At 44.5% G+C, this 22,873-nt stretch overlaps 1 protein-coding gene across 2 annotated transcripts in view; it reads left to right on the top strand.

Moving 5' to 3' along the window:
* LOC138304332 (integrin alpha-M-like) overlaps positions 1–22,873 on the top strand; it is a 628,283-nt gene that overhangs the window by 196,008 nt on the left and 409,402 nt on the right. For both annotated transcript variants that reach the window (XM_069244296.1, XM_069244297.1), the window contains exon 5: positions 17,437–17,551. In XM_069244296.1, coding sequence (XP_069100397.1) covers positions 17,437–17,551 — 115 coding nt within the window. The remainder of the gene's footprint in view (positions 1–17,436; positions 17,552–22,873) is intronic.

Below are 22,873 nucleotides of genomic sequence, written 5' to 3'. Positions count from 1 at the left end.
TTAAATTGAACAGTGCCAGTGCCATTAACTTGAACATACTCAGTCATCTGATTGAAATGCTATGGTGGTATTAACTGGTAAGCAGGCATGGCCTGTTCACTTCATTGTTATGGCTGTTAGTTAGCTGTAATCACAAGATACCACTTCTCTGTGAACAGTGCACTTTATAAAACATTTATATAGTACAAAACAGGAATCCTTATTTGCGATTTCTAAAGCACATGTAACAAGTAATTCCTTAATGCGAATTGGGCATTAAGGAATCGCTATTTACCACCAAGTATGTGAAAATTTTAAAAATGCATTTAAAATGCATTTTTAAAATTTACATGTAAAGCACACATGCCCTTTTGATATATGTGCACCTTACATGTTGTAAAAAAATATTTTGGGGTGCAGCTGAAGGGGAGTAAGGCCCCCAGCACCCTGGACTTTGCATTTCCAAAAATTGTGAATTCCAGTTAGGAATTCGCAATTTTGGAAATGCAAAAAATTCGCAAATATGGGCCTACATGCCCATAAATGCGGATGGGGGCCGGTATCGCAATTTGCGATTCGGTAATAGCATTTGCGATTTTTAAGAAATCGCTATTACCGAATCGCAAATGTGATACATTGCATTTTGCGAATCAGAAATAGCGATTTCTTAAAAATCGCTATTTCCGATTCGCAAAAAGCCTTTTTCATACATCTGGCCCTTTGTTCCTCTAATGCAGTTTCCTCTTTATAAAATGCATTTAATTTTACTGCTTTGATTCCATCATGGTGTCATTCAGGTTTGCCACACTTGTTAAATAAATACAGAATGTTAGAGTTTTAGTTGCTCTTTAAAAAACTCTGTTGTGGAATTGAAGAACACTGAGGAATCATCAGACAGGCTGCTGCTGGTGTTGGATGTACATTGTTGACTCAGAGTACAAGTTATTTTTTCTGACATTGATTAGGAGGTTATTCTAGCATTTATAGAAAATATGGTGTAATTTTTTATTTCTAGAGCACTAACCATAATTTCTATTATACAATGAAACCCCTCAGTGCGGTCATTTATCAAGAAATGCTTTCAGTTTTACAACTTTGATTCCATTAAGATGGCATTGAGGTGTGACACACTACTGTGATTAACAAGAAATGTTAGTGCTCTAGTTGTTCATTGGGACACTGTGGTGAAGCTACAGTAGAAAACTGGGAAATCAACTGATAGGCTGCTGCTTTTGCTGCAAGTACATATTTTACTCACAATATCAGACTTTATTCTCACATGGCTGACGAAGACAGTGTGGCCCTACACTAAATATGCTGTCATTTTAGCTTCTGGAGCATATTCTATAACGTCTAAGAGAAATCATGACAGAATTTTTTTTTCTCCCAAACGAATAAGTTATTTACCTTCGGTAACGCTTTTCCTGGTGGATACAGTAACTACCTGTGGATTCCTCACCTAAAGAATTCTCCCCTCGCGCCAGCCTCGATGGAAATTTCTTCTAGCTCTGCACGTCGACGATGACGTCACAATCGCCCGACTCCATGCGACGCCGTATGACGCCATCTAGGCAATAAGAAGCCCTCGTCGACGTGCAGGCGTCAGTTATCACCATTTTTTATGTGCCAAAGAGGCGAACAGGTGAACATTGACCTTAAAGATAACATAATCACAACAAATGGAATGAAATCACAACATTTATTACAATAAAAATAAAGATAAAGCCAGGTAACAGCAATCATTGCTCTATATGAAAGGAAAATATGTCAGACAAGACCAAACATGTGTTCCTTGATCTAAATTGGTGAATGAAATGTATATATACATGCTTCAACCATATACAAAATTCAGGTATATACAAATATACAAAACAAAGGATGCTCACCCATGGATTTCATGGTATGACTAGTCAGGCAACGGGGAGGCGGGTGGGACCGTGAGGAATCCACAGGTAGTTACTGTATCCACCAGAAAAAGCATTACCGAAGGTAAGTAACTTATTCTTCTGATGGATACACCTACCTGTGGATTCCTCACCTAAAGAATAGAGTCCCAAAGCAGTACTACCTCCGGAGGTGGGTGCCCGAATGGTCAAACCAAGAAATCCTGCAGCACTGAGCGAGCAAAATGGCCATCCCTCCTAACCTCAGAATCCAAACAGTAATGTTTAACAAAAGTATGGAGGGACGCCCAAGTCGCCGCCCTGCAGATGTCAGCCACAGGAACACTCCTAGCCAAAGCCGAAGAAGCAGCCTTAGCTCTGGTGGAATGGGCACGAAGCCCCACAGGTGGTTCTTTCTTCGCCAAAGAATAAAAAAAATTAATACATAGAATGACCCACCTGGGTAGCGTTCTCTTGTGGACAGCTCTACCTTTCCTCTTCCCCACGTATCCAACGAAGAGCTGATCATCTTGTCTGAACTCCCTCGTCCTGTTGACATAGAAGCTCAGCGCTCTTCGTGGATCCAGCCGGTGGAGCCTCTCTTCCTCCTTGGATGGATGAGGTGGAGGGTAAAAGGAAGAGAGAGTAATAGACTGCCCCAAGTGAAAGGGTGTAACAACCTTCGGGAGGAAAGCCGCCTTGGTCCTAAACACCACTTTGTCTCTATAGAAAGAAAGGTATGGGGGCTCTACACTAAGAGCCTGAAGCTCACTGACCCTTCTGGCCGACTTTATGGCCACCAGGAAATACAGTCTTGAGAACTAGCAACCGCAAAGAGCAAGAATGCATCGGCTCAAAAGGGGACCCCATTAAAAATGTAAACACCAAATTAAGGTCCCACTGAGGCATAACAAATGGTGATGGTGGAAATTTGTTAGTAAGCCCCTTAACAAACCTTAAAACAATAGGAGACTTAAATAAGGAAGGCTGATCAGGAAGGCACAGAAAAGCCGACAGTGCAGATAAATAACCCTTGACTGTGGCAACCACACAACCTTTCTGCACCAGGAAAAGAGCAAATGACAATATGTCAGACAAACAAGCCTTTAAGGGATCAATTCTGTTCTCTCCACACCAGCATACAAATTTAGCCCAATGACTTGCATAGATCGATTTGGTGGAGTGTCGCCTGGCCGATAAAATAACATCCACCACTTCTGGTGGGAGAGAAAAAGCACTCAGATTGCCCTGTTCAATCTCCAGCCATGAAGGTGCAGGCTCTGGAGGTGGGGGTTTAGAATCTGCCCCTGCAACTGTGAAAGGAGGTCCACCCTGTAAGGGAGACAGAGCGGAGGGCACTGAGAGAGTTGGAGAAGGTCTGAATACCACACCCTTCTTGGCCAATCCGGAGCTATTAAGATGACCTGGGCTCGGTCTTGGCGGATCTTCCTCAGTACTTGAGGAATCAAGGGTATGGGAGGAAACGTGTAACGCAACTGACCCTTCCAGGACATCTGAAACGAGTCCCCCAAAGCTTCTTGCACTGGATACTGGAGGCTGCAAATTAGCAGGCCTTGCGCATTCTCCTGAGTTGCAAACAGATCTATCTGTGGATATCCTCACATCTGGAAGATGTACAGAACCAGATCTGGATGAAGACGCCACTCGTGGTCGACCGAGTTGCGTCGACTGAGAACGTCCGCACGCACGTTCAGAGCCCCGGCCAAATGATGTGCTACCAAGCAGATCTTGTGATCCTGAAGCCAGGACCAGAGTTGAAGAGCTTCTCTGCAGAGAAGATACAATCCCACTCCTCCCTGCTTGTTTATATACCACATAGCAGTAGTATTGTCCGTTAGGATCTGGACTGACTGACCGCGAATGGAAGGGAGGAAGGCCTTGAGAGCCAGACGTACTGCCCGCAATTCCAACAGATTGATGTGAAATCTCTGTTCCACTGGAGACCAAAGGCCTTTGACCTCCAGGTCCCCCAGATGAGCTCCCCACCCTATAGTGGAAGCATCCGTTACCACTGTGGCCACTGGTGGCGGTAGCGAGAACGGCCTTCCTTGTGACAGGTTTTCGACCGCTGCCCACCACTAAAGATCCACTGCAGTATTTCTGGAGATCCTTATCGATTCCTCTAGATCTCCTTTGTGCTGAAACCACTGCCTGCGGACGCACCACTGAAGAGCCCTCATGTGCCAGCGTGCATGAGTGACCAGCAGTATGCAAGAAGCAAACAGACCGAGCAGACGAAGGACCTTGAGGACTGGAACTACCGCTCCATTTCAAAACATTGGAATCAATACCTGGATGTCCTAAACCCGCTGGGGCGAAGGAAAGGCCCGATTCAATGTCATGTCCAATACTGCCCCTATGAACAGGAGGCGTTGAGAGGGCTCCAGGTGAGATTTGGACACATTGATTGAAAAACCCAGGTCGCACAACAATTGAGTTGTCGACTGGAGATGACGCCGCACAAGCTCCGGAGTCTTGGCTTTGATCAACCAATCGTCCAGATAGGGAAACACCGCTATCTCCCTTCTTCTGAGCTCTGCCGCTACCACCGCCATCACCTTTGTGAAGACTCGAGGTGCCGAAGTAAGACCAAAAGGGAGGACCGCAAACTGATAATGCTGCGATCCCACCACAAACCGGAGATACTTCCTGTGCGATTTGAGGTTCGGAATATGGAAATATGCGTCCTGCAAATCGACAGACACCATCCAATCTCCTTCGTTCAACGCCAAAAGAACCTGTGAAAGGGTCAGCATTTTGAAATTTTCCTGCCTGAGGAACCAATTCAAAATCCTCAAGTCCAGAATTGGTCTTAACCGAACATCCTTTTTGGGGATCAGGAAGTACCTTGAATAACAGCCCTGACCCCTCTCCTGCTCGGGAACCAACTCCACTGCGCCTTTTGCCAATAGGGATAACACCTCGTGTTGTAGTAACAGAAGATGGTCTTCCGAACAGAAGGATGGGCAGGTAGGGAAGGGAGGAGGGAACTCCCGAAAGGGAAGAGCATACCCCCTCTTCACAATGTCGATGACCCAAGAGTCTGTTATTATAAACTCCCACATTGGAAGAAAATGGGCAAGTCTCCCCCCTACTGGAGACAAGTGGACAGGGAGTGGTGGAGGACTAAGGTTGCTTTCCCTGCTGCACCCCTCCCGAGGAAGAGGAAGAGGCAGAGTGCTGCTGGGTGGCTCCTCTTGTACTGACTCTGCCCTTGCCCCTGAAGGATCTGTATGGCAGGGAGCTTGCAGTTTGTTGTGGTCCTTGAAATCTGCCACAAAAGGAGGAGCCACGTCCAAAACCCGTAAACCTCCTATAAGATCTAAAGGAGGAGGAGGCAGCTGACTGAAGTCCTAGCGACCTCGCTGTGACTCTGCTCTCTTTAAATCGTTCAAGAGCAGAATCTGCCTTCGTTCCAAAGAGTTTTTCGCCATCAAAGGGCAGATCCAGGAGAGTCGCCTGCACATCCGTTGAAAAGCCAGACGAACTTAGCCAAGATTGTCGTCTGGAAACTATGGACATGCCCATAGCTCTTGCCACTGAGTCCGAAGTGTCCAACCCGGACTGGATCACCTGGGTCGCCACCGCCTGAGCATCCATCAGCAATTGTAACACTTCCTGTGACAGGTTCGGATGGCCTTTTGCTTCCTCCATAAGGGCATGAATATAACGACCCAATATGCAGGTTGCGTTGGTTGACTTTAAGGCCATACTACAAGAAGAAAAGGCCTTTTTGGCAGAATGGTCCATTTTCTTTGATACCCTATCCGCAGGGGTTCCGGGAAACGAGCCAGGAGAGGACCTGGAAGAACAGGAGGCCTGAACTACCAAGCTCTCCGGTGTCGGATGCTTGGAGAGGAAGACAGGGTCACCTGGTGCCGTCCGATAGCGTTGTGCTACCGCCCTGTTGACAGCTGCAGAAGACACAGTGTTCTTCCAAATGTCTATGATAGGATCTAGAAGAGCGTCATTATTAAAAGGCAAGAGGGGCTCAACCGTCACAGAAGTTGGATGTAACACCTCTGTCAAAAGGTTCCTCTTCACCTCCGCAGCCGGAAGAGGAAGATCTAAGAAGTCTGCAGCCTTCCGTATTACTGCATGAAAAGATGCAGCTTCCTCAGTATACTCCCCTGGGGAAGCAAGATCCCACTCAGGGGATGTATCGATGCCACTTGCAGTACCCAGTCCCTGAAAGTCACCGGAAGGCCCCAAGATCTCACCCTCTTCCAGGTGTTGTCTGCTGTATTCTTCCTCCTCCAAAAGGCGCAAATCCAGACGTCTGGATCGAAGCCTAGATTCGAGACCTGGCGTCGATAAGGCATCGTTGCCGACGCCGAAGATCTGCGTCGGCGCCGAACCTCGGATCCATCAGACGCCGGACCCTCCGGCTCCACAGGAACCTTGACTGTGGATTGGATCCGAGGCGAATCCATCGGCGCCGTAGCAGGTGTAGCAGGTCTCCTAGGTGACATCAAGGGCATCGGCGCCGCTTCAGCTGCAGCAGACAAAAATGGCGTGAAAGGTGTCGGCTTATAAGATGCCGGAACACCCAAATTAAAGGCCAAAGGGCCAGACGGACCTCCTTGTCCTCCACCCGGCGCCATGGTGGAAAGAATTTTGAACATGGCATTCAAAAAAGCAGCAGGATCCGTACCCGGTGCCGGGAAAGCCGGGTATTGCTGTTGCACCGGTGCCGGCATAGATGCCGAAGATGGGCCAGACAACTCCTGGCTAGGAGAACCCTCTGGCCTCTGAAGAGGCTCTACCTCGAAAGCCGACCCAGGTGAAGTCGGAGTCGTAGGAGGTGGAGGGGTCACGGTCGGGCTAATCTCCCACGTCGGGCGGCGCCAAGCTGACGGAGATGCCGATCTGGACCTGGACCGTCCCTTACTCGATCGGCGCAAGGAGTCATGATGGCGCCGAGAGTCACCATGGCGATGATGAGCCCTCGAGGATCTTGAAGAGGACTCTCTCCGATGACGTCTCTCCTTCTTTTTCTTGGAACGAGCCAAGAACAATTTTGCCTCTCTTTCTTTGAGTGCCTTAGGGTTCATGTGCTGGCAGGAGCCGCATGATTCGACCTCATGGTCGGAGCTAAGGCACCATTCGACCCCCGCACTGGTTACAAGGCTTAAAACCGGATTTCCTTGGTTGCGACATTGTAACCATCGATACGCAACTGTAGCTCCCTGTGAGCATCGAAGAAAAACTGTTACTCGGAGGCACGGAAAAAAGGGAACTGACGTCTGCACGTCGACAAGGGCTTCTTATTGCCTAGATGATGTCATACAGTGTTGCGTGGAGTCGGGCGATTGTGACATCATCGTCGACGTGCAGAGCTAGAAGAAATTTCCGTAGAGGCTGGCGTGAGGGGAGAATTCTTTAGGTGAGGAATCCACAGGTAGGTGTATCCATCAGAAATGGTTCATCAAGTCTCAGCAGAAGTTCATCATTTTCACATGGTAAAATCACCTGAGAAATCATAAAAATAAATTCCTAAAAAGTGTATAACTCTATCAACAAATGATTTACATTGTCACTAAAATATATTATCATCCTTTATATGTGCTCCTTTTAGTGACTCTCAAAACCTTGCTTCACTACAATGCACTCTAACAAGAACCATGTCCCCAAGCCCTATAATTGCTGTCGCAGCCTGTTGTCCATGTTCTGGCCTATAATCAAGGGAAAAGGGGGCCCCTTATGGATCTCCCCACATGTGCCCGTGGTCAGGGTGTGTCATCTTGCTCTTTTATGTTTTTTTATTCATTTTCAGGATACACGGATAATGTCCCTGAGTCCTGTAATGGCTGCCCCACCATATTGTTCATTATGTGGCCAGCAACTCTAAAATGGCTAGTCCCCATTTAAATTGGACAGTCAGAGCATGTCTGTACACCAAGGATCTGGGCATAGCTAACTTTGTAACCCCTTCATACTCAACCTGAGCCCCACTTTAAATGCAAATTTCAAGAAAATGGTAAAATGCAATTACATAGATCACAAAAACACGCTTTCTGAGTACATCTCTTACTTTTTGGCAATTTGGTGTAATTCTGTTTTGCCATTTTGCTCTGTATCGAGGATCAGAGATCAGAGTTTTTGATGGGAATTAACATGGACAATCACACTGTTGCCTCACCCCTCCCCCACTGTTTTTCATGCCCCCAGTAGGTCATGGCTCTCTTTAGGGAAAAATCCTAAATATTATTGCTTTTTCCTCCTAGCCTATGCTGTCTTCCATGCCAGACTTTAAGACTCTGGACACTTCTCCACTGTCTAGCAGCAGGGAAGTGAGCACCCTGTCCTACCGAAGTTAGGGTGGGGAGGAGAACGTGGCTGGAGCACCACCTCCCTTGGCTGGCCCATACTAGATACCTGGGGGGGTGGCCCTGGTTGCCAAGGAGAAAGAATTCTGGTGCATGTGCTGCCCCCTTTGGCAACCCTGTTGGCCAGGTCCAAGGCCTGATTGATTTGGCCTGCGGGGCCTGCGTCCAGTATTGGGATCCCATAAAATGGACTAGATCTGAGTGGTTTGTACACTGTCCCCGGAGGGCCTCAATAGAGGGATCGATAGCCAGCACGGAGCCGATTGGATGTTCCCAGGTAGGGGTGGGCCCACCAGGGCGGGAACTCTACCGAAAGGGAGCCAGCCAGATCCCAAGGTGGAGATGCAACTGCAGGTGCTCCCTGAGTGGGGAAACCGCACTGGCCACTGTGTGTGGGACCTGCCATGGTTGGACGCGGAATGTACCTCAGGCATGGCGGGCTGGGTAAAGTAGACCCCCTGTGGGTCACTGGTGCAGTATCCCAGAAGATGCCGATCCACAGCTGGGCATCATATGATTCTGCCAATGCAGAGTGATAGTGCCCATGCCATCCATACAAGTTAGAAACTGGCACCTACACCTGTGTGTGGGTTTGAGTACCTAGGACCAACCGGGTATCCATGTCTACATCCGGGTCGGTGGTTCCTATGTGAATGCACACATGGGCAAAGTGACCACAGCACACATATATACACATGAGTATTCATGATAGGAATGGAGCCTGAGGGCGTAGGCCGACCGAGGTGCACGAGCACCATGATGGTGGCTGTAGCAAAAGTGTCAACTGCCTGGGCAAGTTGGTGCATGCGTGAGGGCATAAATGCCCAGGAACTGCCAAACACCCATGTGTGTTTGCACTGCCCATGACAGCTGCTCTACCCATACAGTGATATAGGACCCTGAGGCTTATTAAGTCCAGTTGCAATAAGGTACTGCAGGGGAGCAGTGTCACACTGTTTGGCATCGTTTGCCTCAGGATGTCAAATCTGAGCTGTTGGTAATGGTAGCTTTGTAATCCCTGGTCAGTAAGTGCCACTTCTAGTAAGTGGGAATTTCTAGGTGCTGGGACTGGTTCTGCTGCCCCGTAAATTAGGCTCTATTCCATAAGTCCCGAGGAAGCTCTCATCTGCACTTTCCCCAGATTACCGCTATAAAACTCTACCATCCAGAATGTCAGATCACTGCCATTTGGGGCCTGGTGAGATAGGTGGGGGGAGAGATTGTAACACTTGGCCTTCTGGAGCTTGAGCCTGGCATCCATAAAGATAAAGATCTGAATTCTAGGATGTTAAACCTGACAGCCTTAGGGTGGTCACCCCTAACTTTTTGCCTGCCTCCCTCCACTTTTCGGATACTGTTTTTGCTGGTTTTAGGACTGACAACCAGTGCTAAAGTGCATATTGTCTCTCACTTAAAACATGACATTGGATCATACCCAATTGAATTATTTAATTTACTTATAAGTCCCTAGTAAAGTGCACTATACATGCCCAGGGCCTGTAGATTAAATGTTACTAGTGGGCCTGCAGCACTGATTGTGCCACCCACTTAAGTAGCCCGTTAACCATGTCTCAGGCCTGCCATTGCAAGGCCTGGGTGTGCAGTTCCATTGCCAATTTGACTTGGCATTTAAAAGTACTTGCCAAGCCTACAAATTCCCTATTTCTACATATAAGTCACCCCTACGGGTAGCCCTAGGTAACCCATAGGACAGGATGCTGTGTAGACAAAATGAAGGACATGTACTTGTGTAGTTTACATGTCCTGGTAGTGTAAAACTCCTAAATTCATTTTTGCACTGATGTGAGGCCTGCTCTTTTCATAGGCAAACATTAGGGCTACCTTCATATACTGTTCTGAAAGGAGTGGGAAGGTCATATTTAGTATGGCCAGAATGGTAATACAAAATCCTGCTGACTGGTGAAGTTGGATTTAATATTACTATTTTAGAAATGCCAATTTTAGAAAGTGAACATTTCTTTGCACTTAAATCCTTCTGTGCCTTACAATCCACTTCTGGCTAGGTTCAGTCGACAGCTCCCTTGTGCAATCACTCAGACAAACCCCAAACACAGGATGCTCAGCCTCACTTGCATACATCTGCATTTTGAATTGGTCTTTCTGGGCTGGGAGGGTGGAGGGCCTGACACTTACATGTCAAAGGACAGTAGCCAGCCCTCACACAAAGGACTGACACACCCCCTACTGGGACTCTGGCAGACAGGATCGAACTGAAAGGGGACCTTGTGCACTTCTAAGCCACTCTTTGAAGTCTCCCCCACTTCAAAGGCACATTTGGGTATTTAAACAGGGCCTCTGTCTCTACCATTTAAGACACTTCCTGGAGAAAAGAACCTGAACCAGAACCTGCAACCTGCCAAGAAGAACTGCCTGGCTGCCCAAAGGACTCACCTGACTTCTTTCTGTGAAGGACTGCTGCCTTGCTGCTCTCTGGATGTGCTGAGAAGTGCTCTCCAAGGGCTTGGATAGAGCTTGCCTCCTGTTCCCTGAAGTCTCAGGACCAAAAAGACCATCTCTGCAAGAAGAACTCCTTGTGCAGCAAAAATCGCCGCACACACTGCCAGAAACGACGCACAGCCTGCAAAGTGGTGAAAAGTTCACCGCACGCCAAACCGGAACGATATAGCCAGACTTCACAACAAGAAGATCAATGCAGCGCCAGCATAGCAACCAGAAATTTGTCGCACGGCTCACTGGATCAAAGCACAGCCGAGCCAGAATGACGCAGCCCGACTTCCTGAAATTAATCGATGCAGCCCCTGCCGTGTGGTAGAAATTTCCACGCGACGCCTACCGGATCGACGCAGACCCCTTAACTTCGTCCTGTTAGTGCTGGATTTCAACGCATCGTCCCCGGGGCATCCGAAAACTCCACAACCCGAAGAGGATCCAATTCTGAGCACCCGAAATTGATGCAAAGCCGTCCCTGCGTGAAAAATAAATGACACATTGCTGTGTGCGGTCCGAGAAATCGATGCACACATCCCTGTTTTCCACTCATCTCCTCCTCTGCGGTTCTTTGCGGAGATTTTGAACGCAAACCAAGTACTATGTGCTTGCAAGAGACATTGATTGCTTTGAAGAGACTAAGGACACTTTACATAATTTTTTACAGTGATATCTCAACATACACTTATTGCATCTTAATCGTTTTGACCTGCATTTTACCAGATAAATATTATATATTTTTCTAAACACTGTGTGGTGTATTTTTGTGGTGTTGTACTATGTTATTTCATGATTAATTGCACATATACTTTACACATTGCCTTCTAAGTTAAACCTGACTGCTCAGTATCAAGCTACCAGAGGGTGGGCACAGGATAATTTGGATTGTGTGTGACTTATTCTGACTAGAGTGAGGGTCCTTGCTTGGACAGGGGGTAACCTGACTGCCAACCAAAGACCCCATTTCTAACACAGGACCCCATGGCAGACATGGAGGAAATTTAGAGAAGACATCTGTGGTGCAAAGGAATACCCTTCGAACCACCCCACCCCTTCAAATTTTGTACTTAGTATAAGTAGGTGTACTCAAAGTCTGCAACTTAGAGTACCACTGACGGATAAGTGGGAGCAGTGCAGCTGGACTCGTTCGGTGCACTATCGGAGGAATCCTGGGTGCCCAGGAGGATAACTCCCCAAGGAAGGGGAACCTCACACCCTTCCAGATTAGAGACTGGCCTGAGGCTGATTTCCTGCTGCTGTGTGACATCCTGATGTGGCTCTACAAGTGCAGGGTGGCTGCCCCCTGTTCTCTGCAGAGGTCTTGGAGATATCAAAGACCTCCTGAGAGGGACCTACTTCGTGATCGGTAATATCTGGAGAGTGGTACCCTCTGTTTCCTTGTACACCATGCCAGACTCCACCTGGCAAGAGCAGTGTGTGTGTGTGGACCATGAACTAAGTCTCGAGACCAGTCGCACCAGGCACGGGGTAGCAATGTGCTGCTTGTGCTTCTGGCGTGTGGCCCTTCATCGTGGGGACCACTGAACCCCTAGACAGCTTGTGCAGTGAACTGATTACTGTTGCAGGACCCAGCTGGGGGGCTTGTTGAGATTGAGTGGGAAGCATTTCTCTTGTGTGACTCTCGGGGGCATGCTCATTGTATTCTGTGCACATTCAAAGGTTGGGACGTGCAGAGGTGTAGGTACAACCTGAGGTGTGCTTTACATGGCCTTGGATTGCATGACGGAACTTGCATCTAGTGTGTTTGTCTGGAGAGTCCAGTACTGCTAAGGTCATAGCATACTGGGCAGAGACCCTCAACCCAGAGGGATATGGAAACCAAGTCCCTAGTGGAACCATAAAGTCTGGTGCGGTTCAAGTCACTCACCAGACTAGTGCCTCCTGTCAAGGGGGATACAATGCTAGGAGTTGGTTGAAAAAACCTGCTCCATCTTGGAATCTCCAGTCATTGGGGGTACGGCACTGAGCACTTTCTAAGTGGGATTGAACCTGTCTGGGACCAAAAGAAGTTCACAGGCACCAGACAGGGTGTCTTCAATCCGGAGAAACAGACCTGGCAACTTGTTGTATGCAGTCTGAAGTGGTGAGGGTGGGTCAAGTCAACAAGCCCCTCTATTCTGGAGGTGCTGAATTTGGTTACTATTTATTAACACTGGGTTGTCTGGCAGGGCTGAGTGCCTCCGAGTCTAATGGTTGGCCCCGTTGACCATCCCCTGTTTTTTGTAAACCTCTGAGTGAACCTTCTATTGGGAACCTGAATGTCTCCTCCTTAATTGTTTACTAGCTCTAGTCTTTCTGGTCCCCCACCTTGAACCCTACACCTGGGGAGTTGTGACTTAGCTGTGAATGGCTGGGTGCCCAGGAGAAAGTTTCTATAACCTTTGGGATTGCAGTGGGGCGAGGTTAACTGGAGACTCATTAGCAAGTGGAGGGCAGTTGGGACCCAGAGGGTGTGCAAGCGTATGGGCATCAACTTACCAGTTATCAGGGAAGTGCACTAAGGTGCCGGAAGCAAGTACATACAATACTATGGGGGTTATTCCAACTTTGGAGGAGGTGGTAATCCGTCCCAAATGTGACGGATTTACCACCAGCCGTATTACGAGTTCCATAGGATATAATGGACTCGTAATACGGCTGATGGTATATCCGTCACTTTACCGTCACTTTTGGGACGGATTACCACTTCCTCCAAAGTTGGAATAACCCCCTATGTGTGTGCACAGAAGCAACAACTGATGCCCAGGCCCTGTGCCTAGGCACAGGGTTGATGTGAGGGAGTGATTCTGGTGAGAGCGAGTGAGTGCTAAGTAGCACTGTGGTGTTGCTCGGTACTCAGGCTCAGCCAGGTAGTTCATAAGGTTAACTGAGGCCGTGGGTCTATGGGGGAGTGTGCCTCTACCATCATACACATTGGGGGTTATTCTAACTTTGGAGGAGTGTTAATCCGTCCCAAAAGTGACGGTAAAGTGACGGATATACCACCAGCCGTATTACGAGTTCCATAGGATATAATGGACTCGTAATACGGCTGGTGGTAAATCCGTCACTTTTCCGTCACTTTTGGGACAGATTAACACCTCCTCCAAAGTTAGAATAACCCCCATTGTGCTTCTACTGTCAGCCCTGAGGTGCACCCTGGAGAGCACATTTTACAATAATCGTGGGTAAAGTGAGGGTAGGCAAAGTGCTGACAGCAGCTAGGCACCTAATGGGGTGCGGGCGGGAATGAATTGTTTCCTCAAATGTATATACGATGATTAATGATTAATGTTTAATGCGATTCGGCCTGTTATCATGTGTTGCTTTGCTCACTGAGATTCACGCCACAACGTACCTTGTATATTGTGATGTGTTGTGTGCTCATTGACATTTACGCTGAGATCACATTGTAATCACACTGCGTTAATCGTGTGTGTGTGTGGAATACAAATTTTCTATACATACAACCCTTGTGAAGTCTCTTTTTGGGGTCGGTCAGCCGGGGTGTTGTGGGAACCTGCTGTGCTGTTGCTTTTAACATTGCCTCTGAGATAAGCCTGACTGCTCCATGCAAGCTACCCAAGAGTGAGCGCAGGTTATGTAGCAGGTGTACCTGACCACCCCAGAAAGGAGTGGCACATTCCACCTGGCTGAGCATACGCTTTAGCCAACGGGGCCGAGCCACCTCCAACACCCCCCACATGAGTGACCAGCATGAAACTTTCCTTGAAGGTGATGATGTTAATGAACATTTAGGGCCAGATGTAGGAAGGCATTAGCGCCTCGCAAACGGTGAAAAATGCCGTTTGCAAGGCGTTAATGCCCTCACGCGATGCAGAAACACATATTGCGAGTCGGTGTGTTTCAGACTCGCAAATAGGAAGGGGTGTTCCCTTCCTATTTGCGAGTCGCACCGCGATGTAGAGTTGATTTGTGACCGCGAAAGCGGTCGCAAATCCACTCGCAGTAACCATCCACTTGAAGTGGATGGTAACTCATTCGCAAACGGGAAGGGGTCCCTATGGGAACCCTTCCCCTTTGTGAATGCTCACAATAATATTTTTGCAGAGCAGGCAGTGGTCCAGTGGTCCTATGGACCACTGCCTACTCTGAAAAAAAAAAAAAACTAAAAGGTTTAGGTATTTTTTCTATTTGCTGCTCGTTTTCCTTTAAGGAAAACGGGCTGCAAAGAGAAAAAAAAAAACTGCTTTATTGAAAAGCAGTCACGGACATGGTGGTCTGCTGTCTCCAGCAGGCCACCATCCCCGTGAGTGCCTAGACTCGCTATGGGGGCGCAAACTGCGACCCACCTCATAAATATTTATGAGGTGGGTCTTTGCGACCCCATAGCGAGTCGCAGAAGGTGTCTGAGACACCTTTCTGCATTTCCTTTTGCGAGGTGCAAATTGCGAGTCGCTGGGACTCGCAATTTGCTCCTCGCAAAAGGAAACCTACCTAAACCTACCTGCGTCTGGCCCTTAGTTCTTGAAAATAATAAGCCTGTAATAGAGGATCACAGAGGAAATATATTTGTGGTGGTCTAAAGTCTGCTGGCCAGACACTAGCCCTTAAAAGTTTTTTGGCTTCACCACTCTGCAGCCCCTTTTAACATGGTGCAGTTTGAACATCATTTGTTATCTCTGGCCTGATGGAGGCTTTTGGAATGAACTCTGAGGGGTTTATGGTTAATAGAATGAAACTAACACATCTTATACAAGTTGTAATATGTATCAATATGATCAAAAGTTATGATTGCCATATTTTCATGATTTTAGAGATTCTAAAGTGATTAATACATTATTGCACACTTGGGGATCATATTCCATTAAATAATGCAGATGAGCATTTCTGGAACGGTCTGCCATACTCAGCTTCAAAGGACCCTCACATAGTGGCAGAATCAGAGTAAGGAGGTGTTGAGACTTTCCCCAAGCTTGTCTTGCGGGCATGAACTGATTAATGCTACTTTTTGTCCACTGGAGATTATCTGGAAGCTGTGACTCCATGAACCAAAAGAAGAACTCCTGTCTTTTAACTAATACACATGTTTTCTTTTAGGACTTTCTTTTTTGGGCAAGGGGTAAATTTACAGTGCAGGGACTTTACATTTAAGGAAGTCATTGGCCACCTGGAGTTGGTCGAAATATGACCTGGGTGACTTACACAACCATATGGCACATCTCATGGGAACTGGATTACATCATCTCCCTATGAAATGGGGAGTGATGCCCTTGGCGACAGCTAAAGGGTTTGTTCAGGGGTACCTTTCAATGTATTACTACACTGTCCTCTTTAAAACCCCATACTTAGACACATTGATCATAATTTTAGGACTAAGATAAAAGGAAGCTAGACAAATATCTGCTTAACTATCTGAAGCTAATTCTGATAGATCAGGAACTTGTTCTATGACGACTAAAGAAAATGTCCTTATCTGACTCTCTGGCACAGTAGAGTCCTTTTTTCCTGCCATAGCAGCCTGTAATTATATTGTGTGCCTGCTTTATAAAACTGCATATTCCTAGAAACTGAAATGTTTGTAAGCAGAAGAAGTGTGCTCTCCATTGGAAGGAAATCTAGCTAACTTGGGAAATGCTAATATTACTATGGGACAAGATGTATTCCTTGCAAGGCTCACATATGTGTGGCCTAGACTTGTTGGAATCAGTCCTTAAGATCTAAAAGCAATATTTTTTTATGATTGTTTTAACTCCCTTCATTTTTCTGCATAGATGAACTACATTGTCTAGATTTGAGTTTTTTTAAACTTATCTGTTCAACGTGAGTTTTAGGAACTACAGTCTTACCTCATGGAGTCTGAATCAGATATAGTTCACTGATAGTGCAAGTTGGACCTTCAAAAGCTTTAAAATCCTCATAAAGGTGCAATCATCTTAAGGAAGGCTTCACCTGCATCCAATGACCTTGCTTCATACTTTGGCCACAGAAAGGTCAATCAACATTTCACCACATGTAATAAGGGTATGGAATTTATTATTGCCAGAAATCCTTGTCAAAGTTCCTATTCATCTCAATTTAATTATGACATATTTTTTACAGAGCTTGGTGTGGGCTATTACGTCCTTTATTTTAATATGTGGTACAGATCTGCTTTACTTCACATGTCTTACAAAGATCTTCCTGCTCAGATTCAGCTAATAAAGGTGAGCCAAGCTACAAAGGGAAACAGGGTTACCTTTGTAGCTTCTTCGGGTCCAGGGTGTGAGGCACCTTAGTCAAAGCTCAAATCAAGAATATGACCTCTCTGTCCCCGGTCTGTCAATTGGATTCAACAAATTGTGTAAAGATGAAGAGACACTCATAACTTTCAAAGTTGGTGATTGTACCCACATCTGACACATTCTAGAGTTAGTTTGGAGCAGATGAATGTTTTTAGGCCAGAGAGAATGTAATATTGGGAGTTCAACCTGTCACATGTGAGATACATTAAGAAGCCAGTTATATAGTTTGTTGTAAAAAATCTCAGCTCTTTTATATAATGCTGGAAGTAACTTGTACTTAACACCATAAACTTTGGAAGATAAAGGACCTAAGTGCCATAGACGTAAGGTGAATTGCCCAGGATCACAAAATGTAGCAAAATGTAACAGTGAAAACTGAAAAGTAAAGCAGTTTGGCATTTGACACCATCATTTCCTTGAGTCTACTTGGTAAAGGGACCGTGACCACCTGTTTGGAACTAAGCATTGTCTTAATTGCCTCATATATATCTTCTGTTCTGTTGGTTTTAGGCTTGTGGTCCAACGCTGAAAAGAGAATGTGGAAAGAATACATACATTAATGGCTTATGTTTCCTGCTTGACCAGAACTTACAGACGTTGAAACAACTTCCAGAGACACTGACAGGTAACATAGAAAGAAGATGTTGGAGATAGATAAAAAGATAGATAGATAGATAGATAGATAGATAGATAGATAGATAGATAGATAGATAGATAGACAGGTAGATAGATAGATAGATAGATAGATAGATAGATAGATAGATAGATAGATAGATAGATAGATAGATAGATAGATAGATAGATAGATAGATAGATAGATAGATAGATAGAAGATAGATAGATAGATAGATGGATAGATAGAGATAGATAGATAGATCATTATATAACCTTCCAGAGCTCTGTTGTGGTCTAAAGATTTCCCCAACTGAGCTAAATAAAGTCCAGTTTATTTCCTGTTTTGAGGCTCCAATATCTGTCATGTAATGTCATTGTTATATATTCAAATAAATTACTCATTCCAAGTATGCTCTACATTAAGGGACAGATTTAGTAAACTTTCATGCAGTGCAGCAAGACACCTTGTTGTGCTACGCTTCGTGAAAGGGAAGGGGGAAGAATGCACTGTATTTAACATTATACAGTACATTCCTGACTTTTTCTTGCACTGGCGCACCTTGGGAGTAGTAGTATGATGCATTCACAGGTCTACAAGTATTGGTAAATCTGTGAATGCACCAAAATCCATAGGTGGATGCATGGGAACTCCCATACTCCATCCAGGGAATGCCTTCCTAGGGCAGGGTAATGCAATGCAGCAATTTGCACTGTGTTTCGTTACTATAGATTTATCAAGCCATGCAGGGCCACACAAGGTGGCCTTACGTGGCTTGATAAATTTGACTTAGTAGTTGTGTTGTCAATGATAAATACACTCCTACATTTAATCAGTGGGTCCTGAATTTTCAATTTGTGCCATTAGCAGACACTAGGGGGAAGATTTATCAATCTTCAAGAATCACAATGCAGCAAGCCACATTCCTATTCTGCGTGAAAGGATAAGAGCAGGAATGTGCTGTAGTTACCATTATACATTGCATTCCTGTCATTTTCTAGCGCTGGCACACTTTTAAAGGCCAAGCACCAATGCAGACATTCTATTGTCATGTTGATGAGCTGCCTATGTTGTAGACAGGATTGTTTTTGTGCTGGAAGGGACACCTTCTTGCACAAAAACAATCAATTTTCTATGTGTGCTGCATTAAACAAAACAAGGAAAAATAAAGCTATTTCTCCTCATAATGCTTCACTTGGTGGGGTGTATCATTTTGAAGCATTCCCAGGTCACCACTAATGGTATGTCTGGGGATGTGCCAAAATCCATTAGTGGATTCTTGAGAACAACCATGCTCCACACAGGGAATGCCTCCTTGCCTCAAAGTAAGCAAAGGCACCAATTTGTGCTGCCTTGCTTTGCTCTAGGTTTATAGAGTCATGCAGGGCCAGGCAAGGTGGCCTTTCGTGGCTTGATAAATCTCACTTAGACTTTGCATCACCCTTGCACCCAATTGAGTGATACAAAGGTGACACAAAATCTTGATAAATATGGGGATAAATGTCTATTCTGCAAGCCATTATTTCATGTATATGATTTTTGAGTGCCTACATGGGTACATAATACAGAGCAACATGTGTCTACTTTATATGATTAGCAACAGCCATAAAAATTACCTAAAATGATCACTAGGCATGATCCAATTGAAATACATAAAAAGGGACTCTAGAAAGGCAGACATAGTGCCACTGGAAAGTGTGCCTAGACCTGTGGTCTATGAAAATGATACTCCAGTCTATGAAGTTCAAATTCATACTGTCTTTGAGGCTGATCTCGAAGTCAAGCCAACTTTCCTCAAAACACATCAAATCACAGTTTAGTATAACATGTGCAGGTGGTTTGATAAGATAGAGGCTAACTATGAGATTGGCAGATGGTTTGTTCAGTCACAATGTGACCGATATCCCATCCACCGTATTACACGAGTCATGGGATATAATATGCTTGTCACAATATGATGAAGTAACCCTACCACCAAACATATAATCAGGCCCTCAGTAATGGAGGACAAGATCCCTCCCTGCACATTCTGACTAAACAATATAGTTAGTTCCTGTTAGAAATGCACCTACCTTGAAGATCGTGAGCTGCGAGAAGCTGTATACATCATAAAAACTTGTGCCGTAGGATGGACAAGGCACTGTCGCTAGAGCACAGCTGCTATTGTACTGAGAAATTAGACTTCAGTACATCATATTCTTGTATTGGTGTTTATAGGGAATAATGACCATTGCCTTTGCTATTCTAACATTTACCAGTTAGTTAATGTTACTAACATTATTACGTTTATTGACATTATTAAGTTCAGCAGGCAATGTTTTCAGTTCCACAATGTTTGTTAGGTTAGAGTTAGGATTGTAAATTGTGACCTTCCAATGTAGGTAGTTCCTCAATTCATGAGAATTGTAGTCAGAATAATTTGAGTTTTTTTTTAGCAGTTTTGGATTGGCTTTAAGTTACTAAATATAACTTTATCCTGGCATTTGGAACATACTTTGTGTGTAATAAAATGAAAATAATATAATTTTTAAATAGTTCATTTTTAAAATTAATTTTATATTGTTTGCTTATTTAAATACTTGCTATAATGTTATGTTATAGTATTTTAAAAATATTCATTTTTGTTATGGAAGTATACATATTATTCATAATGCTTGAGTATATTTAAGATATGTTTTAATCTTAACCTAATTATGTTTCTTGATTACAAATCGTATATTTGTATATGTGTGCATGGTGTTTTATTCTTTAATATAAACTGCAATTGTTAAATGATTTCTCAAGCTGCTCTCCACCTAAACCTGGGAACTACCCAGATTTCTCTGCTTCTTTTTTGCATAGTTTTTGTGGCACTCTAAACCTGAAAGTATTGTTTTGACTCTACCTCTCTACACAGCTATAATGCCTGCAAAGTATGTCAAGATTTGCTTTAGTTTATTCCAGGTTAGCATGGATTGCAATTTACGAATCCAAATGTGTAATATTGTATTTGGAGTGGCAAAGGCTTTTGTCAATTTACATCTGGACATACCTGGCACTAGCTAATCCAATGCTTAAAAACTTTTCTTTAGGAATGGCAAAATAGTTTGGGCCTTATTACGAATTTGGTGGAGGGGATTACTCCATCTCAAACGTGATGGATATCCCATCCGCTGTATTACAAGTTCCATAGGATATAATGGAACTTGTAATATGACAGGCTGGATATCTGTCATGTTTGTAACTGAGTAATCCCCTCCGCCAAACTCGTAAGGAGGCCCTTTGCCCCTTTCTAACTGGGTGCTGATGACACTGTGCTAATCCTATACCTAAAAACTTTGCTAGAAAAATAGACATTTGAGGTGGGCAGATTCAGAGTGTCGCTGGTGTGTAAGGGAGCTCTAGGTAGGAGCTGCCTTCCCCCTTAATGGGGAACTACCTGAGTTCTCTGCCACCTTCCTTGTATTATTTTCATGGCTTTCTAAACCAGAAAATGTATTGTTTTGACTTATACTGCATGCTCCTGTGTGCCTGGACAAAGCTAAATCTCCTTAAGAAGATGTAATGACATGGAACACATGTCATTGGTTGCTTTTATTCATTTGAGGTTAGTTTTGATGGTATTTCAACAATCCAAAGCTGCAATACTGTGCCTGAAGTGGTAAAAATAGTTTCTCATTTTACAGCTCAGCTTAGATGGCACTAGGTAATCCTATGCCTAAAAAACTTTGCTGTAGAAATGGCAAAAGGCTTTGGGCCAGATTTTGATTTTGTCAGAGGAGTTCCTCCGTCACAGCAGTGACAGATCTCACGTCTGCCAAAATGTAAATCCCATTGTTTCCTATGGAATTTAGATTTCAGCCAAAGGGTTTTCCATCACTGTTGTGATGGAGTAACTCCTCAGATGAAATCTAAATCAGGCCCTTTGTCTCTTTCTAGCTCAGCATGGATGACACTGTGCTGTTCCTATGCTTAAAAACTGTGCTGGAAAAACAGACGTTTGCGGTGAGCAGTTTTATATATATATATCTCCATACATGCAGCTCCTCACGACCCCTTCTTGTCCATGATACGGTGGCACACTGTGAGCGCCTTACAAGAATTCAATACAGGCAGCAGTTAGGGACACAACAATTTTATTCCTCTCATGGTGCAGCAACACTAAAACAGATACACAGCTGAAGCGTTTCGTCAATATGCCTTCAACTGGGCCTCAGAAACATCGGTGACAGACTACTCTTTATTCCTTAGTCCCTCATTGATTTTCAATGTATCAGCCACTAGACTGCTACATACAAAATGGTCCCTTAGCTCAAAAATGGCCCACCTCAGCCATCATTTTCCTCTCCAAGACATTACAAGAAAAGAGAATGATCCCTTACACAAACTAAGATATAATATTAACAATAATAACAAACTTGCTGTACATTCATTAGGTAACAGGATAATGAATCAACATTTTTTTTACATAGACACTTAAAATGTTTTAAATAATATAACAATTATTACATTTTATGCAAGATCCTGCTAGGATATGAATAAATAGGAATGATATCAAGATACAAATCAAACAGTAAGATCTCAAAATACATATCAATTCAAATAAATATCATTAGTGTGCAAAGGGACGTACATTGAGCTACCAGCAATAGGAACATTATAAAACATGCAAGAATGTTAACGTGTAAGATGCACAAACTAAACGCTAAAGTGCAATTGAAAAACGATATAACTAGGTGCAAGTCAATTCAAGTAAACATCCTAAGTGTGCAAAAGGCATGCAGTGAACTAGCGGCAATAAAGTTAGTGCTGAACATGCAAGATGTTAAAACACAAAACACATAGGAGTGTTAAAGTGCAAATCGTCAGATTCATAATAGTTGGAAATTAATGAATCCATCCACAGGGAAGACGGTGGAAGAACCAGTACGGGATCACCAGTGTACAATCAAGAGTATGTCAACTGTTAAAATAAGCAATACGAAACATGCAAAGATTTTTAAGTATAAATTACATATAGGTCTATCAACTTGAGCAAAAATGCACATGAATGTGCAATTGAGAGAACATCAAAACAGTGAAAACAGTACAAAACAAATTCCCTTAAAAAACAAAGGTTACAGGGACGTTATATTTAGGCTCACCTTTTAAATTAAATTAAAAAATGAAAAAAACAAGTGTGGGCTCCCAGGCTTGCTTTAACTGCAGCCCACAAGTGGGCCAGGCCCTATGGGCATTTATATTTTGAATGTGGGGTGCAATCCAGTCCCCCTGCAGCCCTATGGACCACTGCCTCCCCTGGTTTCTAATCAAAACTAAAAACAGTAGGCTGCCCAGCCCCCCACATCTCTGGTG

The sequence above is a fragment of the Pleurodeles waltl genome, chromosome 7, assembly GCF_031143425.1.
Source record: "Pleurodeles waltl isolate 20211129_DDA chromosome 7, aPleWal1.hap1.20221129, whole genome shotgun sequence".
Classification (NCBI taxonomy): Eukaryota; Metazoa; Chordata; class Amphibia; order Caudata; family Salamandridae; genus Pleurodeles; species Pleurodeles waltl.
Note: the sequence above shows the minus strand (reverse complement) of the source record. Positions and strands in the feature narration are given on the sequence as shown.